This window comes from Ascaphus truei, chromosome 2 (genome assembly GCF_040206685.1).
Source record: "Ascaphus truei isolate aAscTru1 chromosome 2, aAscTru1.hap1, whole genome shotgun sequence".
NCBI lineage: Eukaryota > Metazoa > Chordata > Amphibia > Anura > Ascaphidae > Ascaphus > Ascaphus truei.
Genome location: NC_134484.1, coordinates 251,354,652 through 251,381,886, shown reverse-complemented (window position 1 = coordinate 251,381,886; position 27,235 = coordinate 251,354,652). Strand labels below are relative to the sequence as shown.

Below are 27,235 nucleotides of genomic sequence, written 5' to 3'. Positions count from 1 at the left end.
TCTCCCTGTCTGTGTGTCTCCCCCCGCTGCCGGAACATGTCCCCGGCCCCCCACCTCCCCCCCGCTGGCGGCACATCTCCCCGCGCTGCTGTGGCATGTCCCCTCGCTGCCGGCACATCTCCCCGCCCCCCCCCACCCGTTGGTACATCTCCCCTCACTGGCAGCAAATGTACATCTCCCCCCGCTGCCGGCACATATCCCCCCCGCCCCGCTAGTACATCTCCCCCCGTCTCCCCCCGCTAGCTGGCACATCTCCCCCCTCCCCCCCACGGGCACATCTCCCCCGCACATCTCAGATCACACACACACACAGAGACACACACACAGCCCCAATCCAGGCAAGGACACGCCCCTCCCTTAGTAGCCACGCTTCCCGCTCCTGTTCTAACATTTTTGCTGTACAGCCGAGGGAAATTTAGAATGTCCATAATTTGGGAGGTGAGTCACATCGGAAGCTCAAAATAGTTGCGTTGACCTACAAATCCGCAGCAGAATGTCCAGTGAAAGTTTTGTTGTCCTACGTGGTGCCGTTTCTGAGATTTCGATGCTTCGGACATACAAACATACAAACAAACGGAATCCAACTTAGAATTATAGTATAGATAGAGCGACCTAATTTACATGCCTGGTCCAAAAACAGGCGGCCATGTGTTGCTTGCCTTAAAGCCAGTTGAAGTTTTTCACATGCACACATTCAAGGACAAAGAAATCAACAAAATTATAAAACCAATGGACACCTTGGTGCAGACATTTAACTTTCTTGTTTAACCAGCGTTGTATCTTTTTTCGCACAGCGTCAAGTACAGTATTTATTTATACAATATTTTACCAGGAACTAATACATTGAGCGTTACCTGCCGTTTTCAAGTATGTCCTTGGCCAGAGTTCTGATAACAATACATGGTTACATTAAATGAACAGAGGTTAAACCTTAAATTTACAGACATTTCATGGACAGTTAAGAGATAATGATTTGTAACATTTACAGTCCAGATTAAAATGCTGAGATCTTGAAATTACTTGTACTGGAGGCGGTTTTGAGAGTCTTTGATCAGTGCTGTATAAAAAAATAAAGGATATTATTCATTTTAAAGTTGGGAAGCTTTTAAATCTGACCTACAGTCGATTATACTGTACGTTGAAAGGAAAACTGTCCTAACCTACTTAGCAGCGGGTGGGGTTAAACCCCTAATGATTAACAGGATTAGGGCTTCTTTCCAACGTGTTCAATTTAAAGTGTACTTAGAGGTAGTTTGTTTCAGTGTAGCTATTGTTCACAAATTCTGTTTTTAGTGCACTATTTATTTAATATCGGGTATTTATGGAATATGGCTTTTCTTCGATTTGGTAGTTTCATGCAGATTTTCACATCTGATTGTCAGTGGAATGTTCAGACTGAGCTCTCTTATTTCTCTCCTGTTGATTGAAGAAATCATGCCTTTTACTAATGAAAGCCACTAGGAAATGTCATACTTACTAGATGTACCATTCTGTACATTCAGCAGAATAGATCACCATTCGTCTAGTCCCTAAATATGGTCTTTCAATAATTGTTCACCGGCCCTCATGCATCTGTCTTCTGACTGTTCATCTGTAATCGGAATATGACACAAATAAGCGTTGGCTCAAGTATTGCAGAATCAATTGATATATGTGTAGCCGAGCCCCCCTCTTACTTCTGTTCCGAGCGGGGGAGGCTGCGGGCTAACAATCGGGGGTCGGACCGACGGTGCAGGGAGCATTTCAGTGGAGGCTGGGGGGGGTAGTTGGAGCGCCGGAGCTCCGCGGCGTACCCGGCAAGCGGGGACCGCCATCTTGTGCCTTCGCACATGCGCAATAGAGTACCGGCGCATGCGAAGTGCTCCAAGCGGCGCCCATTTTGTGAAATAGGCTCCGCGAGGGACTAGAGTTTCCAGCAGCCTTAGGGTTGCCAATAGGGCTTCCTGGATCTCGGCGCGAAGCAAGAGATACATCTGGCGCGCTGCGGGGACCACGCCAGTCGGGAGCAGGCCAGAGAAGAAGAAGGTAGTGTCTAGGGAGCAGTGCTCTGCTGGGCAGTGCTCCGCCCCCCCCCCAGGTCCAAGCTAGACCCCGACTCATTATAGCTTGTGGTTCTACAGGGAAGGCCCCAGATAGGGACGCTTATCCTTAGATCACCACAGATATTGCAAGTACGCCAGTGACAGACGCCACGCGGTGTGCGTGGCCTGAGGTCTGGGACCAGACCACCGGCACTCTACCAGAGACATTTCACAGGGACACACTCCTTGCGGGAGGTCCCTCCAGTGGCGGATGAAAAGGATCCGGTAGACGCGGCGTGGGATCATTCTGCGGTCTGACGGATCATCATCTTCAGGTTGTCATGGTCTGGACTGAGATCAGGAAAGGTACCACGTGCACCAATGGCCATACACACTGTGCGTAGCGCTACTCCGTGCTACTCCACACACTTTTGGGTGGGGACTGACATTGGGGAAAGGACACTAGGGATACTGGTGCCACTGCACCCCAAGTACTGTGGGACAGTCCTTTGTGTAATATTGTGTGTATATTAGTTATTCACTAAGTTGCGTGTCCAGTAAATACTCTTATCATACCTGCATGCGTGTGTTTACTGCGGTATTGTCTTGCGAGGGGCTATCCTACTGTGTTAGGATCCTTCTCAGGTGGAGGCACTGTATGCTAACAAACTTAATCACCCCAGGCTCCTAGTGGCGGAGGATCAGGCTTCCTGTTTGCCACTCGGGTAACGGCAGCATGGGTAGTTTCCCTTATACATGAAGAAAGGGGGCTACATTTGGAAGCGCTGCTGAGATTCAGACCTGGGGTGCCCAACCAGTAGTTAAATTAGCGAAAACATGTTTATGCTGTTCACTCAAGAGGTTCACCAGTGGGCTCTCCAATATGAGGAGTCCCCAGCCACGTGGTTGCGGTGGGAGATGTCCCCGCAACCACACGCCTGCGAGACATCTGCAACACCCTGAGCAAATTCCCCGGGTTTGCCCGTGCCCGGGATGTAAGCCGCAAGTGACACACCAAATATCACTGGACTATTGTTCTAATTAGTGCTGGCCGCGAAATACAGGAGGGAGATACCCCTCGGGCTCTGCAGTTTCCAGAAGCCCTGCCCACTGGTTATCCCTTGATCTTCCCAGACTTGCCCCTACCACTGATAACGTCTAGTCTGAATCCCCCAGCAGAGGTACCGTATCGGGCTGAAACTCCACGCCCTCCCTATACCCACTGGAGAAATGACGTCCTGCTTACGACATGCTCATTACTATACTCTGACCCACTCCTACCCAGGGTAACTTTCAGTCCAGGGACCATGCTAGAGACGCCCCTCCGGACAGAGACTCAGAAACCCTTACATACTCCCAAGAGGGTACGGGGCCAGTCCCGAACACACTCCCAGCCACCAGCCTCAGTACCACAGTCGCCTGTCACTGGGAAACTCGGACATAGGAGTAACTGTACCCCAATTGGTAGAGGCACTAACGCAGTCCGCACAAGGCCACCACTACAGCAAGCTAAAAGCCTTCTCTGCGGTGCACCCCACACCGCTGGGCGAAGAAGTGTTTGAAGAATGGAGAGACCATGCGGTGCAAGTACTGCCAGAGTGGTCGTGTACGGATGCTATCAAAAGGGAGCAAGTCCTAGAGTGTTTTTGGCCCCCGGCCACTAACATAGTACGACTGTATCGTGAGTGCCACTCGGGGGCAGAGGCTCAGATCTGAGTCAGGCCTTAGCCACAACCTATGGCAAAAAGGACAACCCCATTCCGTTGCTGACCCAGTTTCATACCCTCCAGCAAAAGGTTAATGAGGAATTGTCTGAGTTTCTTCAATGGCTGCAGCTGGCACTGTGGACCCTGATCAAGAAGAAGGTCATTCGTGTGGCCAAATTGGATGAGTATCGGACAAAGCAGTTCCTGTGGGGAGCCGCACTTAACCATCCATTAGTGGCTAGGATCTGCTGTACCCTTTCCACAGAGAATCCTCCCAACTACGAGGACCTGATGGATCGAATACAAGATCAAGAGGTCATCTTGCAGTTTCAGACACCTAGAACGCCTCGTGACTCTTCCAAGGGAGAGAGTAAAGGAGCCCCACCCAAGAAACCAAGTGCAAAGGCAGATCCTGAGGAGGATATTCCCCTGGAACTCCCTCGTCAAACACCCCAAAAGTTTCTATGACCGGCACCTAACCCTGGCCCCAATGCCAGCCGCCAATACCGCTGCTCTAACTGTGGACGACCACTCCTGGGGCCATGGCCTTCACGGTGTAGCTGACAGAAATACCCTCCATGTCATCGGAGAGTGCCACAGCGCCCAGCCCCGATGAAGCACCCCAACGGACGCCTACAGTCGAGTGGGACCGGCAGCAAATATAAGAGTCCTTGTGGAAGGTATATACTCTTCGGCCTTGCTGGATACAGGGTCACAAGTGACTATTATCTACCAACCATTCTACGATCAGCATCTGAAACATCTGCCTGTGCAGTCGTCGGAGAAGATGAAGCTATGGGGCCTTAGCAATGAAGACTACCCCATTGACGGTGGGGTGCAATTACGGTTGAATATACCGCAACTAAACACCAACAAGACCCACCCCATGGAGGGGGAGGCTCTGATATGTCCCGAGCCCTGGGAACATCCAAGTTCCCCAATCATATTGGGGACCAACGCTGATGTGGTGTGGGCAGTGATTTGGGCTTACCCACACAAAGCCGTCAAACTACCCCTATCCTCTCTACGGATCCATCCAGTACTCAAACAAGAGTGTTGTAGGATCTCTGCCCAAGAGGGATATGGTCAACTCTTCAATAACAAAGCGGGGTTGACCGAGATTCCACTAGGGGGAGTGAGGCACTTGGACGCGGTGTGATCTATCCGGGCCGTGACAAGGCCGACTGGTACATCTCCCTAGACACCACGCCCGAAGAAGACGCTATAAGAGGGTACAAGATGGTGCCATAGATAAGAGAGTGGAAATCCTCGATTCCTGGGAGGATCAAGGTGATCATCCAGAACATCTCGCCTTACATTATACCACTTGACTTCGGTCGAAGACTGGGTCAGATATACCCGGTTACACCTGTAGAAACGCTGGCTCATGTGAAAGCCGCTACCGTGGAAGAAGAGCCTGCCGGATTGCAGTTCAATTTCTGTGAATCTACCCTGCCAGCGGACTGGGAGAAATGTCTAAGTGCCAAATTGGAGCAGCGTCGCAAAGTGTCTCCACCAGAGAGATGGACGTGGGCTGCAGCAAGAATGCCTAGCACACGATCCGGCTGAATGATGCCACGCCAGCGTTCCAGACGCATCGCTCCCAGGAGATGAAGATGGCATTGTAACGGAATCCCGTAGCCCCTACGCCTCCCGATCGTGGTGGTATGCACAAAGAATGGGTCAGTCCACCTATGCGTAGACTACCGAACCTTGAACCATTGTACGGTCCCCGACCAGTACACTCTGCCGCGGATAGAAGAAATCCTCAACGCGTTGTCAGGAAGCCAATGGTTCAGCGTTCTGAGGTTACCAGGAAGACGGCATTTGTCTGTCCCCTCGGTTTCTACCAGTTCACCCAATGTCCCAAGGCATTTGCGGTGCCCCGGCGACATTCCAAAGGTTGATGGAGAAGACCATTGGGGACATGAATCCCCAGGAGTGCCTAGTCTACTTGGACGATATCATCACATTCGGTAAGACTCTAGAAGAGCACGAGGAACGTCTTCTGAAGGTACTAGACAGACTGGGTAAGGAAGGCCTGAAGTTGTCCCTGGACAAATGCCGGTTCTGCCGCACATCAGTCACCTACGTGGGTCATATAGTGAACTGGCCCAGACCAGACAACGTGATGGAACTGCGGTCCTTCCTGGGATTTTGCAGATACTACCGCCGCTTCCTAGAAGGCTACTCCAGCAAAGCCAAGGTTCTAAACAACCTCCTGAAGATCTACCCAGAGGAATCTTGTCAGAAGGCCGCATCCGCAGGGACACCCTTCGGAGACAAGTTGACGTCCGCCTGCGAAAAGACGTTCATTGACCTCAAGAAAAGCCTCACGGAAGCACCTGTCTTCGCTTATGCCAAACCCAAGCAGCTTTATATCCTACATGTAGATGCAAGCTTAAACGGGCTGGGAGCTGTGCCGCATCAGAAGAACCCTGCTGGCCTCCGCCTAGTGTCATATGTGAGCCGAAGCTTGACACCCAGCGAGCAAAACTACCCAGTCCACAAACTGGAGTTCCACACACTCAAGTGGGCGGTAGTCGACAAGCTCCACGACTACTTATACAGAGTTTCCTTCGAGGTCCGGAAAGACAACAACCCGCTGACCTATATTCTGACATCTTCCAAACTAGATGCCACCGGCCACAGGTGGCTAGTGGAACTGTCCAACTATCAATTCACCCTCAAGTACAAGCCGGAGCCTTTAAACATCAGAGCCGATGATCAGTCCAGAAGACCTGGACTGAGCACAACGTCCGATGACGGCCCGTGGGAAGAAATCCCTGGGATTCGGGCAATGTGCTCAACGGCCACAATAGTGAAGGACAGGGTGGCATTCTCTGAACTAAGAGTAGCCGATTCGCTGGGATGCCAGTCCAAGGCACTCCCTACCGCATAGTGCCATCCAAAAGGCATGTCAAACACCCAGGACACCATCCTAGAATGGAAAGAATTGGTACAGTACCAGATGTGTGATCCAGTGGCTAGAGACATACGCCAGGCCAACCAACAGAACAGCCCCTCCTTGGTGAATCGTGCCCCTACCGACACAGTCGCGGTCATCATGAGGGAATGGGACAAGTTCCATATAGAGCATGGCCACCTCTACAGGATCGTCCCCTACCACAATCACCCCGACAGGAGACAGTTGGTTCTACCCAGAAGCCCACCGTACCCTGTCCTACAGTCCCTGCACGACGACCACGGACATATAGGGTTGATGAGATCTTCGGACTAGTGAGGGACCGATTCTTCTGGCCCAAAATGCGGGAGTCTGTAGAACGCCATTGCCGGACGTGCCTGAGGTGTATCCAGCGGAAGACACTGCCCACACGTGCAGCCGCAATGGGTCACCTATAAAGCTCTGGTCCCATGGATCCAGTCTGCATGGACTTCTTGTGCATAGAGCCCAATTCAAGAGGCATCGGGAACGTGCTGCTGCTGACCGACCACTATACGCGGTACGACCCAGCGTTCCCTACCAAGGATCAGAAGGCAATAACGGTGGCTAAAGTGCTGTGGGAGAAATACTTCATCCACTACAGTCTGCCAAATCTGATGCACTCCGACCAGGGAAGAGACTTCAAGAGTAAGCTTATCAAGGAGCTTCTCAAATTGCTCAATATCCAGAAGTCTAGGACTACTCCATATCATCCAGAAGAAGACGCTCTGCCGGAGAGGTTCAACCGAACCCTGCTCAACATGCTAGGCACCCTAAATGGCTCCCTGAAAGCTGAATGAAGCAAGCATGTTGAAGCGCTAGTGCATGCCTACAGCAGCACTAGGCATGAATCTGCGGGGGTTCACACTGTACTCCATGATGTTCGGACAAGAGGCACGACTGACTGTGGACATCCGTTTGCGGGTATCTACTGATGGGGTACCCAATATGGTAGAAAGGGGGGGGTGATAGACAGCACTCTGACACAATGACTCAGCAAGGTTGCAGGGTGCACGGAACAGGAAGGGACCCTAATACCCTTCAGAAGTACTAACAATCCAAAAAACAGTACCAGCACTCTCTGTCTCACAGCTACAGATATAAGGGAATACCAGTGTAGGGCAAATGAATAATTTAATGACACTAATAATAAACTGAAAATATAGCAACAATAGCCAATACGCCAATGCAAGAATAAATATCACCATAGAGGAAATGAAAATATAGGAGGTAGAGGGGAAAGAAGGAGAAGGGGAAAAAAACACAAAAGAAAAGCAAAAAATCACAAAAATGGAAAAAGGAAAGCAAACTAGGGGGGCAACGTTTCGAGGGGTGACCTCTTCATCTGGCCCATTCACCCTGGTCCCAAAGGGTCCCAGAGGTACTTCCCTAAGCCTTCCCTCCCCACTGTCAAATGATCCCACACTCAGCTAATGATATAAATCTAAAGTCTAAAGAGGGCAAATCACATAAGCAGATATCAAATATCTAGAAACGTTAGGGTGCTCTAACCCAGAATGATTCCATCCAATATAATGAACAATAAATCCTTTAACCCTGGAGATACCAGTGGGAGTGGGTAGGCAAATGTAGACTTGTAAGTATCAAAACTTAACTATAAAAATCTAATACCAATAAAACCCACTCACGTCATCTCCAGGGGTGCTTGATAGGCATGCCAGCCATGAAGGATCCAGAATCCAGGTACAGCCAGAGGAAAAAACGAATGGCGCACAGCCAGGGAGCCAGGTGTGGAGTAAAAATGCTGTTTCTTTATTAGTGCATGAAAAGAGACAAGTATACCCCCTTAGGGGACAAAGACAAGGACCTCCTACGCGTTTCGGACCAACAGGTCCTTTATCAAGGAGATATCAAATATCAACCACTGAATGTAGATACAAGAATATTGTGAAAGACACAGAACATATGCAGATATCAGATATCAATCAGTGAACAAGTATAAGCAAACCCTCTTCCTGGTGCCTTGTTGAGTTCTTATGGCTCACTATTAAAATGTGAAACGACTCCAGCACCGCATATATCAATTGGAGGAAAAAGCTGCAGCCCAGCTGAACGCATGCAACAAGCGACGGTATGACCACAAGGTCCCCTATCGGGATCTTTGGCCTGGAGACACTGTTCACCTACAGTACGCAACCTAGGGATCCCCGGCAAACACAAGCTGGCCGACCGCTGACGCAACGGGCCCTTCGAAATTGAATCTCAGATGCCAGGCCTCCCTGTCTACCGCATACGAGACGTGGATGGCAGGGTAAAGGTCTGGCACAGAAATCACTTGCTGCCCATCCCACAAGTGGGCAAAAGTGACCCCGAACCAGATACAATAGTAACAGCCAGTGAGCCAAAGGTGTCTGAAGAGCACTCAGATCCAATAGTTGAACATAATCAGGATCCTGCGGAAGGAACCTCCACTAGTTCAAATGGAGATTGGTGGGCACCTCCCTAAGAAGCACCGGGTAATGGGCCCGAACCTCATGTACCCACCTCGGTAGCTTCAACAAGCCGTCCTCTGGATCCCAGAAGCTCAAGTTTTGTCCCCCAAAAAGACTTTGCAGAGACTGAGTTGCTCCTTAGAAACTATGATAGACTCTCCCAAGTGGGAGACACTGAAGAAGAGACTCGCAGGAGTCAGCGAGTGAGGCACCCTCCCACTAGAGTGGCATGCGATTCGTTAGGGGCACCCCCATCTCAGCAGATGGCTCGGAGCAAGCTGGCTTTGATCATAGCCATGTTCACTGAGCTTCTTTACAGCAATCTTGTTTACAGCATGTATCAGTTAAATTGTATGATAATAATGCATTTTCATTATGTAACTTTGTGCATATATTTTAAGTTGTTCCAAGCGGGGCCATTGGAGACTCCACCAGGGGAAGGATGTAGCTGAGCCCCCCTCTTACTTCTGTGCCATGCAGGGGAGGCTGCAGGTTAGCGATCGGGGGTCGGACTGCCGGTGCAGGGAGCATTTCAGTGGAGGCTGCGGGGGGTAGTTGGCCCGCCGGAGCCCGCGGTGTACCCGGCAAGCGGGGGTCGCCATCTTGTGCCTTTGCGCATGCGCAATAGAGTCCTGGTGAATGCGCAGTGCTCCAAACGGCAGCCATTTTGTAGAATAGGCTTCGCAAGGAACTACAGTTCTCAGCAGCCTTAGGGGCTGCTTACCACGTGGGCAGTGTTAGCCTATAGGGTTGCCTGGATCTCGTCAGACCGCAGAGTGATCCCACGCCGCATCTACCGGATCCTTTTCATTCGCCACTTGAGGGATCTCCCGCAAGGGGTGTGTCCCTGTGAACTGTCTCAGGTCGCGCACACTGTGTGGCGTCTGTCACCGACGTACTCGCACTATCTGTGGTGATCTAAGGGTAAGCGGCCCATTGGTCGGTTCATAAATGCTTAAGCCAATAGGAACAGTAGAGCAGATCATGATTTGTAACACCGCTAATTACATACTTAAATATAACTATTTATCAGACCTGCTATTTTATAAAAATCTTAATATATTTACAAAGTAAATGAGGTTTAAAAAGACATGTCCATCGCGTTCCACCTACAGTATGTTAAATTTAGACGACATATACTTATCCTATATTTATATTTACAGTATATTGATCTAGAGGAAGGCAAACAAAACACCCCAGTGAAATAACATCTAATGATATCTCATAAGGAGAAAATAAATTCCTATCTGACTCCAGTATTGGCAATCGGATTACTCCCTGGATCAACATCCATCCCATGTTTACTTATTTGGTATATCCCTGTATATCTTTCCTTCCTAAGTTTGCGCACCCCTGATTTATGTGACTTTATTCAAACAATTTGGCTATGTAGTCTGTTCATTCTCAGAATGCGGAGATAGCGAATCACAGGCATTTGGTTTTCTTTCCCTATTTGACATTGAATTATACCATAATATTTTTATACCATATATATAGAAGGGCCACAAGAGCATTGTAATGTAATTTAGGTAAGATGTAATACTTACATTTTGCAGGAATCTGTACTATTAGTTTTATTTTCATTTGTATGATCCCAGCATTTCCCACAATATATCTTTCTCATTTTATATTTATATTTATATTTATATATGGAGAAGGAGTGGCTCAGTGAGTACAGACACTGACTGGCTCTGAGTTTGAAGCAGGGGAGCCTGGTTCAATTCCCGGTGTCGGCTCCTTGTGGCCTTGGGCAAGTCACTGTATCTCCCTGTTCCTCAGGCACCAAAACATAGATTGTAAGCTCCACGGGGCAGGGACCTGTGCCTGCAAACTGTCTCTGTAAAATGCTACGTAAAACGAGCAGCGCTATGCAAGAACATGCTATTATTATTATTATTTATTATATTAACTACGCTTAAAGTGAGTTTCACTATAAAAATGTGCACTTCACTGCAATTATTATATTGGCAGGGACAGGTAGTGCAAGGGCCACCCCAAGACCCTTCAAGGGCTGGATTTGGCCTGGGGAGGTCGCAGGTTAAAGAGCACCATTAAACTCACCCTTTGTGATAGTGTAGAGGTGGAACAAGACCATTTCCTTGTTGCATGATGTGAAATCTGACACCGCCACATTGTCCATGTACCAGGTGCAACAGTGACTGGGAGACATTTCTTGTGCTGCCTTTTAAGTAATAAAAAACCTTCTCTGACGTGTTCCAGTGTGTTCCAGTGTGTGGGAGTAGTGGAAAGTGTCCTAGTGCACTGTAGGCTGGTATGGATCGGATTGCACATGACCTGACAATTAGTCTGTGGGTTTTTCTTCTTACAGCACAATGGTAATCTGTAGCTTCAGCCATGAGAACTCTGTGAAATATTGTAGCTGCAGCTTTGCACAATGTTCACTATTAAGACTGCTACGAAGACACCCAGAAAACTTCAGCAGACCTGATCAGGAGAGGGAAGCTGTAGAAAGACAGATCATATATTTTCTTGGGGAGAGTCAACAATTTTGGAGAAGGGATTTTTGTTTTTGTTGAAAGCCGAGTGTTTTCATGTCGGAGTATAGTGTGCAGGGTCTGTAAGACGTAGTACAAGGCTCTTCAACTAGTTCTCCAAAGGGGCCAGATCGGAAAACATTTAGAAGTAGATATATTTTAAAACCCTTATAACTGATTGGCTAGAAGGGCCACAAGCTTATTGTAATGTGTTTTTAGATTCATTTAAAGACATGAGAAGTACTTATATTTCAACATTTTGCAAGGTTGTAGAACACGTGTGCCATATCTATTTATATGACCTCAACTTTATAAAAGGAGGTTCTGTGTGAAGAATTGCTTTTAGCTGCCTTAGCAAGAAGGGTAAAATTGTCAGGAGCAGAGAATCCAAGAGCCACAGCAAGGGTTTCCGTCCCAGGGCTCCAGTTGAAGAGTCCTGGTGTAATTGTATGAGTCATTCTTAGCAGAAAATGTCTTGTTTTAAGCGCACGCTCACACCCACTGCTCCATATTCGTGCAATCAAGGTGTGCATGTATGTGTGTATAAATATATATACAGTGGTCGACAAATCACCAAAAAATCTACTCGCCAAACCAAAAAAATCTACTCGCCACCTAGTACCACACGTGTGCTGCTTGGGCCAATAGGAGCTCGCCACAATGTTAAATCCACTCGCCCGGGGCGAGCAAATGTATAGGTTTGTCGAACACTGTATATACGCACACACACATATATATATATATTTTTGTATATGTGTGTGTATGCATGTATACATACAAAATACACCTATAATTGTATACACACAGAAATAGTTACTGCAATCAGGACTGGCAGAAGCTGCACCTCGTAGTTCTGGTGGTATCAATTTATGGTTGCTCAATTTGAATTTGGTTGGCTTGGCCTTATATAATAATTTTGGTCATTGGTCACTATGGTCCTTAGTTTCTAAGCAGCGCCCCGTCATAAAACGTCAACTGGCACCAGAAGACCCCTTACTGGACATTCACTTAAATGGGAAATAATGTATCAGATGGTGCCATATAGAATAGCACCCATTGGGAAATAAACCCCTGAGATTTAACAGCTGGGAAAAAAGTCCCTTAAACATTTTATTTAGTCTTCACAATGAAAGTTCAAAGGTCCGCTGGCCACCAGACCACAGATGGATTTAACCGAGTGCCACAGAGGACAACAACACATTGCAAAGCAATCTTATCGCAAGCTTGTTGACATCAAAATGCATATTTTTAAAGCTCTCTTTTTAACTGCAGTTTAAGGTTTTACCACTTTTAAAGGCTATTATTGTCCTTGCAGGTGTAAGACGGTGAAATATAACTATTACAAGATGCCCAAAACCTCTGTCGTCATTGCTTTTTACAACGAGGCCTGGTCAACCCTCCTACGAACAGTCCACAGTGTCCTTGAAACCTCTCCAGACATCCTCTTGGAAGAAATAATTATTGTAGACGATTATAGCGATAAAGGTAGGGGAGATATACAGTATTTTATATATATATATATATATATATATATATATATATATATTTTTTTTTTTGAGTTATTGTGAAAAAAATCTAAATTATAATACTAATATAAAATGATATGTATTTTTAAACCAATGTTCGCTACTATTCGTATATAAAGTATAGTACTGTATATTATTATGGCTTTTCTTGCGCTATATCCCTGACCGTGTGCTCTCGGTTGTTCCTTCTATATTTGTGTTATACAACCACTGGGTACGTGATTACCTCGCATTGCTGGCACCTTAGATTAGTGCAGGGATGCGCAAACTTCCTGAGCTGTGCCCCCCTGCCCGGGAGCCTCAATGTTCGTGCCCCCCCCCCCCTCCGATGATTCGGCGTCAAATGACGTCGCGGGTCATGTGACATCACATCACGTGACCCTGCCACGTCATTTGATGGGCGTTGACATGGCGACGTGTCGCCGAAGACCCGGCAGAGAGCAGATAAGTGAGTTACAGAGGCCTCACCCGGCATTTAATTTACCGTATTTCCTCAATTCTATGACGCACCTTTTTTCCCATTTCCCCATGTGTGAAATTGGGATGCGTCTTAGAATCGATGTTTTAAAAAAAGAAAGGAAGAAAAAACTTTCTAGGGGGTGCTTACCAAAAGCTTGTGTCATTGGCGGCTGGCCGAAGTGCTGGCTGTGTCTCCCGTTGCCCCCCCAGTGTGACTGTCAGCTGCCCGGCGGTGCGACTGGACTGCCTCTCCCATTGCCGATCCCCCCGCGACTATCAGCTGGGCGGTGCAGTTGTGGAAGTGCCGGCCGCCTCTCCTATTCCCCCCCCTTCCTGACCGGGCGACCATCAGCTGGGCGGTGCAGCTGCAGAGGTGCCGCCAGCTGTATCTCCCATTTCAACCCCTCAGCTGCCCGGCTCTGCGGTTTGGCTGCCTTTCCCATTGCTGCTCCCCCGTCCGACTATCAGCTGGGCGGTGCGGTTGTGGAAGTGCCGCCGGCTGCATCTTCCATTCCCCCCGGCCCGTGCGCGACTATCAGCTGTCCGGCGGAGCGGTAGCAGTGTGTGTGTCTCGTGTGTGTCTCTCTGTGTCGGTGTGTGTGTGTCTCTTCCCCCTTCCCTACATTCTCTCCTCCCCCCTTTCCCCCCTTCACTCCATTCCCTCCTTCCCCTCTTCCCTCCATTCTCTCCCTCCCCCTTCCCTCAATTCTCTCCCTCCCCCTTCCCTCCATTCTCTCCTTCCCTCTTTCCCTCCATTCTCTCCTTCCCCCCTTCACACCATTCTCTCCTTCCCCCTTTCCCACCATTCTCTCCTTCCCACCATTCTCTCCTTCCCCCTTTCCCACCATTCTCTCCTTCCCACCATTCTCTCCTTCCCACCATTCTCTCCTTCCCCCCTTCCTTCTATTCTCTCCCTCACTCCTTCCCCCAATTCCCTCCTTCCCCCCTTCCCACCATTCTCTCCTTCCCTCTTTCCCTCCATTCTCTCCTTCCCCCTTTCCCACCATTCTCTCCTTCCCCCCTTCCTTCTATTCTCTCCCTCACTCCTTCCCCCAATTCCCTCCTTCCCCCCTTCCCTCCATTCTCTCCTTCCTCCATCCGTCCATTCTCTCTCCGCTCATCCGATACTGTCTCTCTCTCCCCATTCTGTATTTGCCTCTCTCTAGTGTAGATAAATGTATGGTATAGTCTGCTAGTTAAAAAAATAAAAATTCTGCACATTTAATAGAGTGGGTGGTTTCCTCCCAAAATTTTTTATTAAATCAAGGATGCGTCTTAGAATCGAGGAAATAGGGTAAATGCCGTGGGGAAGAGCGCGGGGCCTCTGTAACCGCCCGCGCCCCCCATCGAAATTCTCCCGCCCCTAAATATGCGCATGGGTGGATTAGTGGATTGTTTCATCAATATTTTATGTGCGCAAACTGGAGGGACGTACCCCCCAGGGGGGCACGAGATTTTCTGCGGGGGGCGCAGCGGTTACAGAGGCCCCGCGCTTCCCCCGAAGGCATTTAAATGAAATGCCGGGGGACCATGTAAATTCCCTTACCTTGGCTTCTGGGCGACGCGTGGCCATGGCAACCTGGCGTCAAATGATGCCGGAGCCAAGCAGAGGGTGGGGGGGCTGGGGTCGCAGGCAGGGGGGCGCAGGGATAAGTTTGTGCACCCCTGCCTTAATGCAGAGGTTCTCAACTCTAGTCCTCTGGACCCCCAACAGGTCAGGTTTCCAGGATATCCCTGCTTCAGCACAGGTGGCTCAATCTGAAGACTGAGCCACTGATTAAGCCACCTGTCCTGAAGGGGAGGGGGGTCTTGAGAACTGGATTTGAGAACCTCTGACTTAATTTGCTCGAACAAACGCGTACAGTTCATGTTAAAGCTGCAGACCAAGTAATATCCTACATATGTGTTTTTTAAATAAATCAGTTCTGTACTATGAGAGAAAAAAATATATATATATATATATTCACACAACTCTGTATGATATTTTTAATGTATTATAATGTAACAAACATTTTTGTTTCTATAGCAACCATTTACAAATGTCACATCGCCTTCCTCTTCTGAAACAGGCTCTGGCATACCCCTTTTGAGTCCTGCCCTCTCTCTAGCAGTGCACCAATTGTATCGAGTGACTGCCTGGTCACATGATCTTCCCCACTGAACTTTGCATATTTTGGTCCTCTTCTGCTGCACTGACGGACATTTAGTGAACCCCCGAGCCGAATCTTCACCGATCGATCGGCAACTTAGCTAATTACTTATCATTGTGTTGATTGTATTGATGCACACATTACAGGGGGAAAAATAAATGTAAAAAAAAAAAAAACGCAGCTTCAACTGCTGCTTTAAAAGGATTAATTCTTGACAACTAATTTAAGGTCAACAGTTTGATTAAGATGCAGGTAAGTCTTTCCTCAGATCTTACACTAACAGAAAATTATAATTCAAAGCCAATAGTGGATATGCATTATCAAACAGTTGAGCTGGAGTTAGTTGGCAGGTGTGTTTACGTGAAAAAAGAGGCATAGCAGCATATTGCTTGAGTATGTGAAGAGGTTTAACGAATAAGTGTGAGCCAAACAGGATTAAGGATTATCCGTAAAAGATGCAAGTGGACACAATGTTTTGGATGTTAAAGTGCAATGATATTTGCTTGCTACTAATATAACATCTATTTTTCATTACGGATAGCAAACAGCGCACTGAGGACCGTTTAAAAAAAAATATATATATTATAAAAAAAAGTCCACAAAATGGACGACAGATTAAAACGACAACAATAATTTAGATAAATATACTGAAGGAGGGGGTGTAGGCAGATCGGGAGAAGGAAAGCCGATATAACCAGCAGATGAGTGAGTCCGGACCACGATCACAGTCAGCCAGGTGGAACTCCAACTCTATCTCGGACCGGCCTGTGACACTCGCCAATAGGAACATGTCGTCCATTGTGTGGACTTTTTTTTAATAATACATACCTTTTTTTAAACTGATCCTCAGTGCGTTGGTTGCTTTTCTTTTTGCCTGTCTGTGAGACCTCCCCTGGGAGCTCTCACTTGGGAGTTTATGGAGTACCCCTGTTGACGGCTGCAAGGGGATTCCAGTTCCACTCCGTTTATACGTGGGACCGTGTGCCAGCGCGGATTCCATTACAAATCTCTTCCTCATTCATTTATCCATAGAACACCTGAAGGAGCGCTTGGAAAAATATGTCTCGACGCTACAGAAGGTGCGATTAATCCGAGCAACCAAGAGAGAAGGATTAGTACGAGCTCGTCTCCTGGGAGCTTCCATAGCTAAAGGCGAAGTTTTGACCTTCCTTGATTGTCATTGTGAGTGCCATGAAGGCTGGTTGGAGCCATTATTGGAAAGGTATGATGACCAACATGCAGTATACTATACCAGGGGGGCGCAAACTTTTTTCCCTGCGCTCCCCTGCTGGATGTCCTCCTCTCCGTGCGCCCCCTTCCCTCTTCCTCCTCCTTACCTTTATTCCCGGTGTCTGGACGTTATGATGGCACGTCGCCATGGCGACTCGTCTCCACGTGCCGGCTGAATCAAGGTAAGTAGGTTTACAGAGGCCCTGCAGCTCCCCCAGCACTTAATTTAAGTGCCTCCGGGAATCGCGTGGAGCATCTGTAAACCCCGTGCCCCCCGCCGGTAAGGGGGGGTGTGTGCCCCCACTTTGCGCATTGCTGTACTATACTGTGCACAGCACACATAACGTTATCCTTCTGATCCCTGTTTTATTTAATACTAGCTTTTGTGGCCGGCTTCGCCCGAGGAATGTAATATTTAATACATCTCCCCGCACCCCGCTGGTACATCTTCCCTCGCTGGTGGCAAATGTTCCTGGCCCCTCCCCCCCCCATTGGTACATCTCCCCCCGCTGCCTGCATATGTCTCCTCCCCCCCCCCGTCCCGCTGGTACATCTCCCCCGCTAGCTGGCACATCTCCCAACCCCCTCTGGTACATCTCCCGCTGCTAGCTGGCACATCTCCCCGCTGGCAAATCTCCTCCGCACATCTCACATCACACACACACACACAGCCCCGATCCAGGCAAGGACATCCCCCCTTCCTTAGTAGCCACGCCCCCCCGCTCCTGCTCTAACATTTTTGCTGGACAGCCGAGGGAAACTTAGAATGTCCATAATTTGGGAGGTGAGTCACATTGGAAGCCCAAAATAGTTCCGTTGACCTACAAACGGAAAGTTTCGTTGTGCTACGTGGTGCCGTTTCTGAGATTTCGATGCTTCGGACATACAAAGAAACAAACAAACGGAATCCAACTTAGAATTATAGTATAGATGTAGGCAGGGTTGCGTACAGACTTTTTCAGGCTCAGTCGCTTGTGAGGGGAATAAAGTGATTAGTGCAAAGTCACAAGGAGGTGACGGTCAAACTCAATTCACCTGCTTCAAAGGCAGCAATGTCCTAGTGGGATAAATGTCAGTCTTGTCATTTGAAAACCTGATAAGTCAGTTAGTTTACATATTTTTACTTTGGTAATTACAGTGGCCAGAAAAAGATTGTGAACCCCCTAGGATTTTCACATATTTCAAAGCTAAATGTTATTAGATTAAATTTATATGTCCTAATAATAGATAAAGATGACCTGGTCAACCAAATGCCACAAAAACATGATACTTTTTCAGCATTTATTTATCCACAAATGATTCAACATCAAATATCCATGTGTGAAAAAGTATGCGAACCTTTAGATTCAGTACCTGGTGGAAAACCCTTCAGCAGCAATAACTTCAACTATGGGGCCTATGCACTAAGCACCGCTGAAAAAGAATCGCCGGGCTGTTTAAATTGCCATTTTTTACAGCGTTGCTATCACGGTATGCACAAAGGCCCGAATACCTGTGATAGCAACATTTGCAAAACCGGCGAGTAGCCGGCGACGTGATGATCGTCTCTCTTAAAAGGGTTCACCCTACGATTTCTATCTGCTGCAGAGAGAGAGCCGCTTCTCCCTGTGCAAATCTCGCCCGGAATTTTTTTTTTTCATTTATATTTTATTACTATTGTATTGTAGCAGGGGGTCTCCGGAGCAGAACCACGTTTATTTGAGATCCGGGGACCCCGTGCTTCCCGAGATACAGGCCCCGTTATGGGGTGCTGGTATCTCCTATGCATTTGAATCTCACGGTCACGTGGTGTGGGAATACATTTCATAGGAGAAACCGGCACCCCATAACGGGGCCTGTATTTCGGGAAGCAGGGGGTACCCGGACCTCAAATAAATGCGGTTATGCTCCAGAGACCCCCTGCTACAATACACTAGTATAAAAACCCAAACTAAAAATGAAACAAACTAGTTACCCTAGCGACTATCTGCTGTGGTAATGAAGCTACTTTAATGTAATTTTTATTAATAGTGTGCGGGAGCAGGGGGTCTCCTGAGCAGAACCGCTTTGATTTCAGCCTCGCGGATCCCCTGCTTCCCGAGTTACAGGCCCTGGTATTGGGCATCGGGTGCCGGTATAGCTGCCATTTTTAAATCGTCCGTATCACGTGACATATCTGGGTCTGTAACTTGGGAAGCAGGGGGTCCCTGAGGCTGAAATGCAGTTCATCTCAGGAGACCCCCTGCTCCCACACACTAATACTAAAAATTACATTAAAGCAGCTTCATTACCTTAGCGGATAGCCGCTAAGGCAATGAAGGGGTTAAGGCACAATAGCAGCTTTATTGAGGGCAGAGGGGGTGAGTGAAGCGGGAACTTGGCCCTTCACTCACCCTCTTTGCCCCCAATAAACATCACAATATGTACTAACCACCAACACACAACCCACCCACCCCCTGTGCCCCCACATAAAACCATAATTTATTTATTTTATACACAGGATTGATACCAGAGGCTGGCGGGGGTCCCCGGGTGGTCCGCGCGGGTGTCCATGGGCCTCCAGCTGGTTCCCGCGGGTGTCTGTGGGCCCCAACGGGGTCCCTTGTTGGTCCCCGCGGGTGTCTGGGGGCCCTTGGGTGGTCCCCACGGGTGTCTGGGGGCCCTCGGGTAGTCATGGGTGTCTGGGGGCCCTCGGTGGTCCCCGCGGGTGTCCAGGGGTCCTCAGGTGGTCCCCGTGGGGGGTCCTTGGGTGGTCCCTGTGGGTTCTCAGGTGGTCCGTGGGTCCGCGTGGGCCTGCAGTACCAATCCTGTACCAATCCTGTTGCAAAAAAAACAAATTTGGAAGACATTGCAATAAATATACCTTCCCCCCTCCCCCCCAACACATATAGTACAGTTATGGACAAAATAACTGTTATCCAGAAATGGATAATAGCTCATTCACCCATTATTAAAAAAAACATTAGCCAGCCAGCATAAATAAAGTAAATTAACCTTTCTACTTACCCATGCCATCATGAAGGGCGTCCTCGTCATCATACTGCAGGTACATGTCCTTCGATGCCAGCAAGAATACAAAAAAAATACAATCTAATGGCCCCTAACCCCTTAACTACCTTAGCGGTTAATAACCGCTATAGTAATTAAGGGGTTAAACCACCCTCCCCCGCTACCCACCCGGAGGCCTAACCACCCACCCCGTTACCACTCTACCCACTCTGCACCAATTGATTGTCATAGTGGTATATCATACCCATATAAAATAGCTCCTGGTTTGAATTGATGTGTTGGCTAGTATTATAATTAATCAATCGCTTTGTTGGCTACTAGTTAAAAATAATTAATTGTTTTGTTTGTTAGTGCTTTTATTAATTGAATATGTTGGCTATTGCTTTTATTTATTGAATTCTGGTGTTTAGGTGCTTGTGTATATGTTTTATTATTGTGTATTTTGGGCCTTTATGCTTTTTTGTTAGGGTGACCATTGACTGCTACAGTGGCTTATCATGCCCATATTACAGATGCAGCCACCTGTACGACCACTTGCCTTGGAAGATCTGGGGCTAGTGTATCTCACAGTAATGCTGCAACATTGCGGTGAGATTTCTGCAGCCAGACTAATGGCCCATCAGATTAACACAGCGTGGGTCCCTGCAGTCCCATTCAAACTAAATCGGACTGCAGGAACACCTGCTGTGTTAATCCAATGGGCCATTAGTCTGGCTGCAGAATCTGACATAAATGTTGCAGTGTTTACTGTGAGATAGCCCCAGTATTTTCCCAGGCAAGTGGTCAGATTATGGTGGCTGCATCTGTATATTGGTATGATGTACCACTATGCCAATCAATGGGTACAGGGTGGGTATAGTGTTTCTGGGGTGGGTAGCGGGGGAGGGTGGGTTAACCCTTAATTACTATAGCGGTTATTAACCGCTAAGGTTATTAAGGGGTTAGGGGCCATTAGATTGTATTTTGGTATGTATTATTGCTGGCATCGGAGGACATGGACCAGCAGTATGCCGACGAGGACGCCCTTCATGATAGCAGGGGTAAGTAGAAAGGTTTATTTACATTATTTATGCTCTGCTGGCTAATGTTTTATTTAATAATGGGTAAATGAGCTATTATCCATACCTAGATAACAGTTATTTTGCCCATTACTGTACTGTATGTTAGGGGGAGGTGTATTTATTGCAATGTCTTCCAAATGAGTTTTTGTGCAACAGGATTGGTACCGCAGGCCAGCGGGGACCTGCAGGGACCACCCGAGGACCCCCGGACACCCTTGGGGACCACCTGAGGGCCCCCAGACACCCGTAGGGACCACCCGGGGACCCCCATACACACGCAGGGACCACCAAGGACCTGGAGGCCCCCGAGACAGCCGTGGGGACCACCTGGAGGACCCCCGTCGGCCTCTGGTATCAATCCTGTGTATAAAAATTATGGTTTTATGTGGGGCACAGGGGGTGCGTTGTGTATTGGTGGTTAGTACATATTGTAATGTTTATTGGGGGCAGAGGGTGTGAATGAAGGGCCAAGTACCCGCTTCACTCACATCCTCTGCCCCCAATAAAGCTGATGTTGTTCCTTAACCCCTTCATTGCCTTAGTGGTTAGCCGCTAAGGTAATGAAGTTGCCTGTAAATGCATTTTTATTGCATGGGATTCATGCCGGGTGTCTCCGGGGGTGATATTAATGGACATCAGCTCGGGAGACTCCCGGCATCAATCCGATGCAGGAAAAATGTATTTTTTTTTCTAAGCCCCCTCTCGCCGCTTCTCGGCAGCTTCTCACCACCTTCCTGCCAACTTTTCCTGGCGGGACGATTTTGAGAGGAAATCTCTATTCTAGAGCCACGATTAGCCTCGATAAGCTAATCGGGGATACTAGAATTGCACGAGTTTGAAAACGTGATGATAAGTGGCTTATCGCCGCTTGTTTGGCGTTTTTCTTCTTCTCTGCAAAAAAAACTTGCAGAAAAGTTCTCTTATCGCCGATTTATCGGGGTTCACTGAATCGCTGTAGGCCTTTTTGGCATTTAGGCTGCGATAAGTGGCTTACCTCTGCTTAGTGCATAGGCCCCTAAGTGTTTTCTGTAATTGCTGGTCAGTCTCACATCGAATTTTGATTAATTTTGTCCCATTCCTCCTTACAAAACTGCTTCAGCACAGTGACATTTGAGGGCTTCCTTGCATGGACAGGTCACTTCAGCTCCTGCCACAACATTTCGATGGGGTTTAGGTCCGGACTTTGACTAAACCACAAAGTTATTCTTCTGCAGCCATTCTTTTGTAGATCTGCTTGTATGTTTAGGATCATTGTCTTGCTGCATGATCAACTTTCGCTTCAGCTTCAGCTCACAGACGGATAGCTTGATAATCTCCTCTTGAATCTTCAGATACAATGCAGAATTCATGATTGTGTCAATGATGGCAAGTCGTCCATTACCCCTTTAATTTAGCTGATAAAATCAGGGTTTCACTTATTTTTTCACATACTCTGACTCTTAATTACCCATTGTTTGTCTAATTCATACATCATTTTGTTTCAAAAGACATGGAATTACTTAATATAAACCCTATTGTATATTTAAGAAAATACTGGTTTTGATTGAAGGTTATCATGGAAAAACTATGGAATTTGAGTAATAAGCATACCGGCACAGCACAAGTGATAATCATATGCATTTTGGACCCAATAAACCACTTTTATGTGTGTGCATTTTGGACCCAATAAACCATTTTTATGTGATTATCTCTTGTGCTGCGCCAGTATATTGCATCTCTAGGGATCCTCACAGACTCTAACTATTTACCCTTTACCGTGCACCACACTTGCCTATAGATGGGGCCTTTTTTTCAGTGTGTGCTGGCATTCTCTCTCTCTCTCTCTCTCTCTCTCTCTCTCTCTCTCTCTCTCTCTCTCTCTCTCTCTCTCTCTCTCTCTCTCTCTCTCTCTCTCTCTCTCTCTCTCTCTCTCTCTCTCTCTCTCTCTCCACAGTTTTATATATTTTATATATATATATATATATATATATATATTATATGTATATATATATATATATATATATATATATATATATATATATATATATATATATTATATGTATATATGTATCTATCTCAAAAAGGGAAACATGTACAAAAGTATATGCCCCCCAAAAATAGTAAGTTCAAGCAGGAGAAAATAGTTTCAGAATCAGTCACATCTGATGCAAAGTCAACTGAGTGTGCCTGTCTGTTTCCAACTGCAGTTTGATTCTAGAGCAGTCTAGGTTTGTTGTAGAAAGTGCTACTTTTCAGTGGATCAACAAGAGCAAGAATCATAGTGTGTGTGTGTATATATATATATATATACTGTATATACTGTGTGTGTATATATATATATATATATATATACTGTATATACGGTGTGTATATACTGTGTGTATATACTGTGTGTATATACTGTGTGTATATATATATATATATATATATATATATATATATATATATATATATATATATACTGTATATACATATATATGCAAATATAGCTGTATGCTCATCTGCATGCTCATCTGGCTGTGCTCAAAGCTGTGACCATGCAGCAAGCTTAAGCCTATAGGGAACCATGTTAAAAATGGTTATTGAGGCAAAAAGTGACACTGTGTGCTCATTTGCATGTCATTTCCCAGAATCCCTTGCTGCAGTGGAAGTGCTGTATGCTGGGTGATAATGGGGAAAGGCGGGGTTGCAGACCTGCCTAAGACATGCAGATGAGCATACAGCTATATTTGCATATTTGCTTTCCTGTGGAGGGTTTTTGTCACTTTTTTTACTCACCATAACTTAACTCAGTATTATGGTTTAGCCTATCCCATAGCCTCTCTTGCATTCCCAGTAAAATCAACCCCACACTGATGAGACCCATCAAGGTCGAAACAGCTGTCTGTGGGTGGTTTTCTGGGTATGCACCTTAACCCTGGCTGTGCTCAAAGCTGTGACCATGCAGCAAGCTTAAGCCTATAGGGAACCATGTTAAAAATGGTTATTGAGGCAAAAAGTGACACTGTGTGCTCATTTGCATGTCATTTCCCAGAATCCCTTGCTGCAGTGGAAGTGCTGTATGCTGGGTGATAATGGGGAAAGGCGGGGTTGCAGACCTGCCTAAGACATGCAGATGAGCATACAGCTATATTTGCATATTTGCTTTCCTGTGGAGGGTTTTTGTCACTTTTTTTACTCACCATAACTTAACTCAGTATTATGGTTTAGCCTATCCCATAGCCTCTCTTGCATTCCCAGTAAAATCAACCCCACACTGATGAGACCCATCAAGGTCGAAACAGCTGTCTGTGGGTGGTTTTCTGGGTATGCACCTTAACCCTGGCTGTGCTCAAAGCTGTGACCATGCAGCAAGCTTAAGCCTATAGGGAACCATGTTAAAAATGGTTATTGAGGCAAAAAGTGACACTGTGTGCTCATTTGCATGTCATTTCCCAGAATCCCTTGCTGCAGTGGAAGTGCTGTATGCTGGGTGATAATGGGGAAAGGCAGGGTTGCAGACCTGCCTAAGACATGCAGATGAGCATACAGCTATATTTGCATATATATATATATATATATATATATATATATGGAGGCCTTATCTGGAATTTATCTGACTTATCTGGAATTTCGCAACATGCAGAGATGTCCATTTAATGAGCTGGAAAGTCTGTTATGTTTTAAGCTATAGATGTCTCACAGAGAATCCCCAGTGTCAGCATCCAGTGTTTATAGTGCATATATTATGGTTCTGCGCATAGACATGCAAATGTTAACGGTAATGGGCAGACTTGGTAAGGGATGTACATATTTTCTATTACCAGTACATTTAATACCGATAATACCGAGAGTAAAACGGCTCGTGCCGCTTAGTAAATCTCTCCATGTGGCATGTGTTGTTTTCACTCTTTGCGGAGATAATCCTGAATCTTTAGTCTGTAGGTCTGTGTTTACCTCAAAGCCGCAATCTTTTTATTGTAAAAAAAAAAAAAAATGCTAGGGGTAATATCTCATTTTTGGGGTCTCTTCTAGACACCCCCTGGTCTTACGTTTGGGAAATCCCTATTTGTGCAGCTGTGTGTGTACGTAGTCTCCGGTCTGACTGCAGGGGTTACCACCGCACTATCCAATACATGGCAAGAATGTTGTGTGTCCCACACCAACGCCATATCGCCATCCTGGGAGGATAATATTCATTGCCAAATTGACAAAGGAATGTCTTGCTCGGTGAGAGCCACCAGTTGAGAATAGCAAAACAGACCCCAAGCAGTGCAGACTCCGCTTGTCGTTGCTACTCCTTCTATAACTGTGCATTTCTATGCAGGATCCGGGAAAAGGAGTCGGCTGTGATTTGCCCAGTAATCGATGTGATCGATTGGAATACGTTTGAGTATTTGGGTAATGCTGGGGAGCCTCAGATCGGTGGGTTTGATTGGAGACTGGTCTTCACTTGGCATACTGTCCCACAGAAAGAGCAACAGCGCAGGCGGTCTCCCATTGACGTCATCAGGTATGTATTTAATCATTTACAGTGTCTGTGCTATGCAACAAGTTTGGGGAGGGAAATTTGGCTCCTAAAAAGTCACTAGGATAAAAGAATAGTCTAATGTCATTTTTATATTTAAAAGAATAAGGCTGTGAATGCTTTACAGACATTATTTATATATCATATGTATGTATATCTTGGTTTATATAGTGCCCATAGTGTACTCAGCACTTTACAAGAGTGACAATACAGTAAAGAGAATTATAGCACAATAAGTGCAACCAACAAAATCAGACAATTGTTAAGAAATTCCCTGCCCGGAGAGCTTACAATCTAAGTGGTATGTTCTGGGACTTACAGGGACAGCAAGCGAGGGAATAAGTGCAATAGATGGCAGTACTTGGCCAGAAGGGTTGCTAGGAGCGACTGTGGACAGTAGCCATAAGTCTTGGCTAATTAAATGCTTCATTTACGAGGTGAGTTTTAACGTTTGACTTAAAGCTGGGGAGAGAGGGTGCGTATACTGAGTGCGAGGAGAAAACAATCTGAGGCGAGAGAGCAGTAGGGGAGAAAGGGGTGGAAATAAGACAGTTCTGGGTACGTTATAGCGCAGGAGACGAGCAGCGACATAATGAAAGATAAAAGCTGATATGTAGGAAGGAGCAGATGAGTTGAGGTAACGAGGAGAACTTTGTATTTGATCTAAAATGTGATGGGAAGCCAGGAGAGGGATTAAAGGGGCGTTCCATGTGACACTGTTTATTTTATGTTTTAAAAGAAAAAAGTAGGTTTGAAGCAGGGGGTCTTCGGAGCTGAACCGCGTTGATTTGAACTCCGGGGACCCCCGGAGATACTTACCTCCGTAGGTGCTGTCGGCATCTCTGAGCAGTTTAAAGCTCCCGCTTAAAGATGGACTTTTTAAACCGCCATATTGTGAACTCAGCTAGGGCTCCTACCAGCAGCACCTGTGGAGGTTCCCGGAGCTGAAATCAACATGATTCAACTTCGGAGACCCCCTGCTTCAAAACATAGTGTCACTTGCAGTGTCTCTTTAAGGAGGAGATGAGCAGAGACTGTTTTGGGAGAAAGTTAAATTATTCTAGCAGCAGACTATATGCAATATGTTACAATAATCCGGATGGGATTTTGGCTGTAGATTGACAATTGCGTCAAATTTTTGCTTTGAATGTGAATGGAGAAGAAAAGGGAGGAGTAAAATGTAACTACCTAGGCAACGGGCTTTGGTGTCGGGATAGATGGTATCACGGTTTACGGTGATGGATATTATTTGAAAGTTAGTTTTAATGAGAAAAATATCTTTGGGCCACTTGAGCAAGTGCAATGAAAGCTAGAGTACTCGCTGGGACATAAAGAGAACAGCAGCAGGTGGTCCGCGGGCCACTGCAAGTTGCTATACTATGTCACTTACAGTAGTGTTGCAGATAACAAAATGTAGATGTAAAGTGCATGTCAGAATTGGTCTCATATCAATAGGATGCAACATAAAAATTATATTTAAGTAATAATCCCCTCAGAACAGGGCATTACTGGCCAATAATGCCGTGGCTGGAAGAGTTGAAGGCCCGAGGCGAAGCCGAGGGACTTTAACCCAGCCAGGGATTATTGGCCAGTAATGCCCTGTTCTGAGGGGATTATTACTATTATAGGCTAAATGTAGGCTTTTTTTTTTTTTAATTTTTCATAAAAGATAAACACTTTTGTAGTCATATTGATTTTTATCAGCATTGTCTACAT

At 46.6% G+C, this 27,235-nt stretch overlaps 1 protein-coding gene across 1 annotated transcript in view; it reads left to right on the top strand.

Annotated features, from left to right (window-relative positions):
• The window catches only part of GALNT12 (polypeptide N-acetylgalactosaminyltransferase 12), a 67,771-nt gene that overhangs the window by 15,308 nt on the left and 25,228 nt on the right, over window positions 1-27,235 (top strand). Inside the window, exons 2-4 of the mRNA XM_075586031.1 lie at window positions 12,935-13,104; window positions 16,787-16,976; window positions 25,319-25,504. Of these exons, the coding sequence (XP_075442146.1) occupies window positions 12,935-13,104; window positions 16,787-16,976; window positions 25,319-25,504 (546 nt within the window). The remainder of the gene's footprint in view (window positions 1-12,934; window positions 13,105-16,786; window positions 16,977-25,318; window positions 25,505-27,235) is intronic.